General features: G+C 41.6%; 1 protein-coding gene across 1 annotated transcript; it reads left to right on the forward strand.

Annotated features, from left to right (window-relative positions):
• Positions 1-787: 787 nt before the first annotated feature.
• Positions 788-2,639, forward strand: SARC_02321 (hypothetical protein; the record flags this gene model as incomplete). The annotated part of the gene is made up of 3 exons (XM_014303947.1): positions 788-809; positions 1,571-2,096; positions 2,252-2,639. The coding sequence occupies 3 exons, from the start codon at positions 788-790 to the stop codon at positions 2,637-2,639; spliced, it is 936 nt and encodes a 311-aa protein (XP_014159422.1).
• Positions 2,640-9,964: the final 7,325 nt, after the last annotated feature.

Genomic DNA, 9,964 nt, shown 5'->3' on the forward strand with positions numbered 1-9,964 from the left:
TATATATATTCCTTTTAAATATATAGTTATGAATACCAATTATATAAGTAGTTATACGTGTGATCATACTTGGACACACATACACGTTTGGTAGAGATGTCAACTGCGTAAGTGTAGTGAGATGGTCGAATGCACACAGACAGTTAAGAGATGCTTATATATAATGTTCTACACGAGTATATAGGTATGTATATATTACAGGTACACACATACAAGAACAATTAAACAAACAAGTAATCACACAAATGCAAATATACACTTTGACATACACGTAACCATAAGGATACCCACAAGATATAAGCATACACATACACACAATTGTCGATCAGAACGAAATGAAGAATGCATACTGTATACAGGGAGTGATGATTGAAGTTTGAGTGAAACTGAAAAGCTTGTAGTACACTATAGAATCCCTAGACGGGTAAGAGACACATACAAGTCACAACACGCCATAACCAGTCCTATGAAAGGGGTGAGACCCGACATCTCCGCACACGTCGGCGTTAGGTAGAAACTAAATTCCAGGAATAGGTCAGCACACGAAGACAACTCGGACTTGTCAAACAGGTCGAGGCAAGTTCAAATCAGAAGTTTAGTGGGTTTGGCTCACATCCAGCCACTCGAATACTCTGATTCGGGAATCAACGCCAAAGTTACTATGTAAAGTAAATTGTGTAGTGTGAGTGTGAGAAAGTAACTCGGGGTAAATAGATTATATCTCTGCGACACTAGAGGGGGTAAGGGTACAAATCTATATAACTATAAAAGACACAGCACATATCACATGGCGTTGACGACGAATAACAGTACGTCGTGTAAGGGTTAGAAAGATGAGCAGCAACAGCAGCATCGATAGACAGCTTAGGGAGGAGCTTATAGCTCTGGTTTGGAGAAAATTTAGGCGCACCGAATGTAGGGATGACTCGATAGATGGAGCAAGGGTACTCCAACGGGTGTGAATCGAGGGGCCGACATTAGGCCTACACACTGGCACACAGTCACTCTCCATTCGATATATTATGGTTCTATATGCTCAAATAGGGTCCCGCCCACGTTCTCAACACGATCGGTCGCCACTGTCAGCGTTTCTGAAAGCAGCAGGGACTGATAGCGATCCGCAGCAACGTAGTGAGGGTGATCTATAACAGCCGACTGCGGAGGCTAAACGGACAACTACACCACGTCCGTTACGGCACACACGTTCTCGCAGCAATACTGACGAGGCGAGTAGCAGCAACGTACCACGACGTCCACCCCACCGTAAACACGCTCGTCGCCGTAACTCGAAGAAAGGCAACACGTGCAAGGGAACGGCGCAACCTTACCCCCAGAAGGGAGGTACACATCTCACCATTATTCACGACGGAGGAGATGGAGACATTCTTAGCTCAATAAAAGTCTTTGTATGAACAGCTTGAACGACAACGTGAACAGTTGGCTACACTCACACATTCGCTAGACCCTCGCAAAGACCACCTAACGCACAAGATATGTCTCTCACTCATAGAATAAGACGCATAGCCGACGTCCAGTGCTCAAGGAAACATACGAACCACATATGGATTAGGTTACGTTCCACCTGAGGGCAGTCAGTTCAATGCATCGCTACACGAGCTCCTTCATAGACAGGCGCGTGATAAGGCGAACCCTCACAGCAAAGAAGCACTCGACGACATTCACGACCAATTGAGTACCAAATCACGCAGACAACAACAGTGCAAGGAGTTCGAACGTGAGGCATCGGGTGACGAAGTACTTTTACTCCGGCAGCACAACAAGCCTTACACACGCAAGCAACAGCAGGCGAGTGGTGGCCCGGACGCACCTAGCAGTGAGGACTCGTCCAGCGACAATGGTTCGGCCAGTGAGGGCATATTCACACCTAGACCTTCACTACCCAAGAAGGACAAGACAGTTCCTAAGGGCAAGGAGACGGCCAGCACTTTACCCACAGTAGACGATATTGCGCAGAGCCGACAACAGCTCCATGCACGCATAATCAAACTCAGTGAGGAACACTACCGTGCTATAGACATCAGCGACACACTTTGTGCAGTGGTTATTCAACCGATATCAAAGACACTACGTGTAACGTATGAGTCCAAGGCGGTAGAACAACGACGAGTACCACAACCAAAGAACTGGCCAGAGCTTCCAGCAAGTCGATACCATCTCAACGATACTATGCGTGGAAGAATGTGCAGATAGCAGGTCTCGACGAGTCCTGGAGTCTCACATGGTTCTACAGAGTTTTGACTCACTTCAAGGCGGAGAAGTCTACACTCGACCATATTCGAGATAATACGGGACGACTAAAGGTGTGGACCCCGATGCTACAGATTAAACAGATCTGTTATCACGAGACACAAGCAACAGTGAACTCCGCTTTTCGCAAGTTGGCTAGAGGCCAGAACCACAACATGCACCTCCCACTTATGAAACAGATGACCCAACTTATGGAGAATCATAGACGTGCACACGAGCGTGACGACTCCGATGCCGCGTTCAAACAGAACCTATTGAATCACTGCATTGTACAGCTATTAGAGTCCGCATTCAACGGCCGTACATACGAACGTACACTGCAACTATTAACTTCCGTTCCTTCAGACGATAAGTGCGCTCATGTGCGTTAGATACACCTGACTAATTAAATAGTCGCATTATATGTGTATAGGCTTCAGGATTGTCATTCAGCTTGGACTTTATGTTATTAAACAGAGACCTAGCTAGAGACTGACGCTTCTTAACAGTGTCATTAGTAGATTGTATTTATTGTGCACAGACTTCAAGTGTTGTGTTGCCTTTGAACTGCTTAACGTTTAATTGGGTAGAGAGTGGAATATCTAATTCTTGGACCTGGTTAAGGAAGGTCTCAGAAGGGGTTCATTTGGTTGTTCCAATTGGACCTATACGACATATTATAGTATGTCTCCAGGGCGTCTTCTGGACGGCTCGGTTACCCTGATATAGGAAAGTATCTACTTCCCTATCTAAATATATTGGTTCGTATTGAATCATGCTGATCAATTTATTGAGCCATGAATCTTTACTCCGTAATGGGCAACACAACGTGATGGTAACTTTATGTATATGAACATAATTTAATAGCTGGGCAATTAACTTCTATGGTGGATTAGCCCACGCATTATGTTGGGAGAGGTCTATTTGAAAGGCGTCTCCCATAGGATGATTTGAAGTCCTGTAATTCGATAGTTGTGCATTATGATGTGCAGCAAACATATCTATGGTATGTGGCCCATTTATGTTTTGAGCCAGTTCAAACCACCTGGGGTTACATTTCCAGTCAGTGGCTAGTAACTCACGTTCGGATTTATTGAAGTCCGGTACGAAGCGTGATAACATATCCGGTAAATGGTTATGTATTCCTGGCAGATGTTTTATATCAAAATGAAACTTTGATATTGTATCAGGCCAGCGACTCAGTAATTGCGAGCCGGGTTTCATCTCTTTCATATATTGAAGAGATATCTGATCACACATCAGCGTAAATGCTGTTCCGTATAAGTAATCTCGGAAGTGTGTTAGAGCTGCCACTATGATTAATAGCTCTTGTTTAACAGTTGTATATTTCAACTGTGAAGCATTCATTGCTCGACTAAAGAATTATATATATCTAGGTTTGTTATCTATAACCTGATATAATACTCCTCCTAAGGCTAAGTCTGATGCGTCCGTTGCTATTTCAAACGGCAGGCCATCGACTGGTCCTTGTACAACTGGGACTTGTTGGACTGCGTGTTTGAGCGCTTTAAATGAGTCATCACACTCTTTAGTCCACAAGTCTCCTAGTTTGCCTTTATGACATCTTAAGTGTCCAAAAGGTTTAAGGTAGTCAGCTAAGTGTGGTACTCCATTTGAAAAGAAGTTTACAAACCCACACATGTTGTTAACAACTCTTCCTGTAGCTGGTGTTCGCCAATCTAACAGGTGATCTACCTTACCGGGATCGATTTTAATACCTTCCCCAGATATATGATAGCATAAGAGCTGTATTTCGCTCATTGCGAAGTGGCAGTTCTTCTCGTTAATCTTGAAGTTTTTCTCGTTGAGTCTCTTAAGGACTCGTCTGACTAATGCGGTGTGTTCGCCTGTAGTCTTGGAAAAGATGACTATGTCATCGATATAGACTTGCATGTTAGGCATGTCTGCAAAAATTTCTTCCATTACTTGTTGGAAGAATGCTAGTAAAGATTGTAACCCGAAAGGTGCACCTCTGAACCGGTATTGTTTGCCTTTCCACGTAAAGCTAAAGTATTTACGGTGGGGTTCATATACCTGCATGTGATGGTATCCTTGTGTAAGGTCTATAGTTGTAAACACTGTAGCACCTTCCATCCTTCGCAGTAGCTCGTTAATACGAGGTAAGTGAAAGCTATGAGTCGGCAATAATTTATTTATTGGACTCATATCTAAACATACTCTGACTTTCTTAAACGATCCGTCAGAGTTATGTTGGTCTACGGCTAGCAGTGCCAAGTTAACTGGCGTTTGTTGAAAGTTAATTTCTATCACACCATCTGCTAGCCATTTCTCAACTTTTTCTTTTACAACAGCCTCGTGTCTCCAGGATACATAGTTCCTTGAGGGATACTTTAACTGTGTAAAGTCTACCTTGGTTAAGTCAAGGCTGACATATCTGTCGTTAAAACGGAATTTTGCCCAATCTGTGATCTTTATCTTCATATTTACTAGAATAAGATCCATGATTTTGTCCACAAAGTCAGGTATTAATGCCTTGACTGTGTCTGACGGGGGCTTATATGGTTTCAGACAGTTATCGACTGATTGATCTTTTAATGGATCTATGTTAGTTGGTAGACCAGTCGCGGTTATACCTAGAGTGAGTAAATCGCTCATTCCGACTATAATGTCGTAATTATGTGACATCTTAACTATCACAGCTTGAGTAGTGATACTCCTATCATCGGCCAGGGAGATTTTAACATCTGTGGCCATGGTATCACACTTAGCAGTTTAATCATCAGCTAAAATGAGATGAGTTGTTTGTTTTCTCCTTTCGATATCTTTCATTAATGCAAAGCGATCGGATATACATGATATTTCGGAACCAGGATCAATCAACGTAAGGATTCTATTTCCATTGCAATATACAGGGATTATTACACGCTCATCTAAAGAGTCGTTGTATTGTCTGTGTAACGATTGTATCTGGTAGTACCGTCACTCCAACTTAATGTTGGGCTTTCGGTCACAAGACTTAGTGTGATAGCCATTGGTCTTCTCACACTTGTCACACTTAGTAAGAAAGTGTGTACAGGTAGATGCATGTCTACCATTCCAATAACCGTTAGGGGTTAACTTATTCATGTCATGTCCACACTGGGCGTCGGCACATTTCTTAATCTCCTTAAATGGAGGTTCCATGTCCTTTGCTCCTACGCGTGCCCGTTTATTGGGTCGCGTGGATAAAGTGGATTCGCGAGCACGTGTATGTTGGGGTCTCTCGTTTGAGGTCTGCCTGGATACGTACCCGTGATCGGTGAGCTCCCACGGCTTCTTAACAGCCGCTTTTCCCTTCGATGTTACTCGATGTGCGGGAACAAGAGTGGATACAGTATCATAAAACTGTTCCCATGTAAGTCGGGATAGATAAAACTTTGTTTCATGTCCCTTGTCTCGAGCCCCAGTCGCATGTTTACGTCGCAACTCGGTGTACAGACTCTCACGGTCGTTAGCCCCTATGTTCTTACAGAACACGTGCATAACCAGGTATTTGTACCATCGCTGTGCCTTGCCCTTTGTTATATCGGGACGTTTCAGGTCAGCGTCTAACTTCAGTATATAACTCTGAATGGGCGTGTTCTCGGCTGGTTCATTTAAAATTGAACTCAGCCCAGGGCTACGCATATCCTTACTTAACAAGGACGTGACCAACCAACACACAGCTGGCCAGTCACGACAAGTGTCAAGCTCATGCGAGTGTCGCTGCAGGATCAGATAATTGGTACCTGTAGGGTCAAATGTCTGCATTAAGGCAGAGATCCATTGCTGGGGAGCGATATCATTCGTCTCCAGCATGACCGTAAACGTATTAAGCGTACAAGTTAGCGTGTCGAGGTCATGGTTGTTTATAAACTCGACCTGCTTGCTGTTGGCATCCCAGTTCGACTTAAATCGACTGATATGTCCCTTGTACTTCTGGTTGTCCCTGTGGTCTTTCCACGTTGGGCCTGAAGTAGTTGGTCTATGCGCTTTTGCTTAATCGCAATAATATTCGCATAGTATTCTACGTCATCAGCATGATGCGCAGCATGGGCGACTTCCATTTTATTGGTATAGTCGTCGACCGATTTATTATGGTTGGTCACCTCGTCAGAGTGGAAATCCTCTGCGGGTTGGTGTAAAGCCGTGCGGTCGTAGCGATTAAACTCGATATCGTTCACACGTCTGCGGGGATGATTAATATCCCTTGGCGTCGAAATAACATACCCAGTCTTAACTGGGTCCCGACGATTATCCTCCCAATTGGGTACAAGTGGCGGAGTATATCTCCTTACCTCTCGGTCTAAAATACCTTTGAGGACAGATGACTCACGGCCGGGTGTCAGAACAGGCGAATGATTAACCTGTTCTTCTGGCAGTAATACCTCGTGCGATATATCGACGCCGTGCACTTCTGGATCATATGACTCAGGTGTCGAGCTTGAGTCTTTGGGCGTAATTGCCTGTCGACGTTCTGTCCACTTCTGTAGGGCTTCAGTAATGCCCGGAGAAACATGCTCGCGTAAGCGCTGTGTATGTTTTCCTGATCTATCTAGTTGATCTACATGTTCGACAGTCAAGTCTTTCATAATAGTAGCTAACTGATTCTTAAGATCAGCGTATTTAGTAATTAGCTTACTTATGTGCTCCGGCTTAGAAGTCTCGGACGTAGATTTGGGTTTGCTACTCTTGCCTCCTCCTCTGGTTCCATAATAGGTTCCTTCTGAGATTTGTCCTTGTCCCCTATAATTGGAGACGCCCTCATAATTGGAGACTTTTCTTTCTGATTTTCGTCAGAAGAATGGGTTGGGGCGTCTTGAGACTTATCCCTTGTCTCACTTCTTGGCTTCGTTAATGCAAGCTTTGAGGTTGAGGCAATAGTTGGCCCTCGGGCTCTGTCAGAAGGAGTAGTCTCCTTAAGCGGAGAGGCTACTTCCTTGTCTGAAGCATTGTAGGCAAGTACTTTGGCTACAGTGCGCTTAAATGCATCAGCAGCGGCGTCGGTTGCTTTTGCAGCAGCAATAGCTGCGGCAGGGCTAGCGACTTCCCTCTCCATCTTCTATTCAGCTCTACGCTTCTTAGAAGGAGTGTTGTCTTTCTTGGTCATATCTTACCTTATGACTACTAGCTTATCTCTAAACGACTACCGTAGACGAGAGAAAAAAAATGTTGATTAAATAGTCTGAGTACTTAATACTTTTGCTATTTAAAAATTAAAAAAGGGGTTTAAAAACAAAAAAACAAAAAACAAAAAGCTATTGTTTTTGTTAAAAAAACAAAAAACAAAATGAAGGTTGATTTTCTGAATTTCTGCTCGAAACGGTTTTCGGCGTTTGTTTAAAATAAATAAATTGAAAGTAACGTTTACGGTCAACTTTTATTTATCATTCATATATGTACTCAGTCCTCAGCCCCACTGTAGGATTGTAGGGTGCAATATCCAGGTGCCACAGTTTGTCATTTACAGTATTTCTTTACCAAACCCCACTGTATTGGCGACTTGGCGTCTGAATTAACCGGCAGTCCGCCGCTGCAGAAGTATTTTTATATATTTAGCGACGATCGAGTGTTTAATTTAGAAGGCTATGATTGAGTTACATCACCTTTAAAAAACAAAACAAAACAGCCAACATATTTATCAGAATTCCGTTTTCGTTAATTTGTCCTCCAAAAAGTTTTTTTATGCGCAAGAAGAATCTTGTGTGTGTGGGGCAATGTGGGCCACTGGGGCCTGGAGCCCTGGGCCTACGCTCCACAGCGGCAGCCCCACACTTTGGAGTGAGGACACTGGACACTGGCCGCTGAGGAGATGGAGACTGGGGACAGTAGAGACTGGGGAGAGTCCTTCACCGTTTTCACGACTTGACATTAGACTTTTTTAAGACTGAGACTTATATTTAAAAAAAAAAGAACCGACTGGAGAGCTCACAGCTGCTCAACCTCTCTGCGACACTCTGCAAATTGTTTTTAAACAAAACAGAGCCTCCTTATGGCTTACAGGAGTCTGATACTCTTGAGTATTAGCAGAGAGAGTTTATAGAGTTGTGAAAAAAGGTGCAATTTGGATTCTGGTTTGAGAATAAATTGAATAATGAATATCTGATATGCTATATTGTATTTTAAAACTAGCCAGTAGTAACAATTTTCATATATAAACCGATTCACTGATTGCTTCAACTCAGGAATTTGAGATAGATTGCCTAAGAGACTACGACTCTACGACTCTACGTCTCCACGACCGTGAACTATGTTTCAAATATTTACATACCAAATGTAGTGTTTTTTTAAAACTTTTTGTTGTGTTTTTATTATTGAAGACAAAGTAATAAATTGATGGAAATCCGAAAAAGATTTGATCAAAATCAGGTTTTGGACAAATACATTTTTATATACAATACAAGTATTTGGTTCATTTGGAATCTAGAATCTTTTGGACGTCTCCATATGTTTATTTACCAGACGATGAAGGGCCTGCCGCAATATATATATATATTTTGAACCTGAATTTTATATCAATATACCAAATAGACCCATATAGAGCGATTTTGCCATCAAATCATCGTTTTTGAAATCATCATTTTTGGTTTTTTAATGTAAAAACAGATCAATATTTTTATAAATTATATTTATGCTTTTTGTTTTGTTTTTTTAAAAAACAATTCTATAATAGAAAGGGCCCAAATTTAGCCTTCTAAAATATAGTAATAAGGGCACTGAATTTCCAACGGCCAAGCAGACCGGACTTAGGTACCGAACATCTATTCTGGTAACCCTTAGTTTTGTTTTATATTTGAAGGGTCCGTCGGTCCGGTACGCATTTAACAAACCACAAAAGTGAGTTTATATAGAAAAAAAATCCGAATCCTGTAAATTCGATCCGAATGTCAAATTTAGGATTTATGTTCAGATTTTTTCAGATTTGTTTTTGCTTCTTTTAAAAACATTTCGAAGTAAGCCCAAAGTTAGCCTTCACCCATTGGTGTAGAGAAAATCCGAATATATATTCGAACGTAAATCCGAAAGACCTAAGCTCATAACATTTTAGGGGTACGGGATAGAAGTTGAACGTAAACGCATATTTATTCAATTATAAAACGTTATAACGGTTCTAACGTGATCAGAAGGGGCTACCTAAGTTGTTTTACAGGAATAGTTCGTATGGTGAAAATAGTACACACTTAAATGTTTAGACCCACAAGTTGCACCTATGAGCACACAAAGGACCGCACATAAATAAGAGAAGAACGTAAACGTATATATATTCGAATTGTAAAAGGTTTAACGGAAAATGGTTTGAGGATAGCTGAGCCCCTGTGCAATTTTTTCCTCTCTTAATTTTGTAAAAATAACAATTGGTTTAAAAAATAAAAAGGAAATTCTTATAGTTTACGTCATGTTCGAGAATATTTGTTGTAAACTAAAAACACTAAAGGTCCAGTCAAACATTTTTTTCACTCAATTGTTTTTCATTTTCTAAAATAATATTCATAAAAATGAATAGAAACGCATTTCAAAGGATAAATAAATAGCTTTCTGAAAATTGAATACAAAGAGTCAAAGACTGAACTCAAACAGAATGAGAGAATAAAAAAAATAAAAAAAATAGAAAATTGAAGGCTACATAAGGAATATGAGTCTAAATATGAGACGTGCTCTTACTCTGAGAGAGAGTAGTCAGTAGACGCTACACAGAACACTTTAGTAGGAAATAGCA

This window comes from Sphaeroforma arctica, assembly GCF_001186125.1.
Source record: "Sphaeroforma arctica JP610 unplaced genomic scaffold supercont1.102, whole genome shotgun sequence".
Taxonomy (NCBI): Eukaryota; class Ichthyosporea; order Ichthyophonida; genus Sphaeroforma; species Sphaeroforma arctica.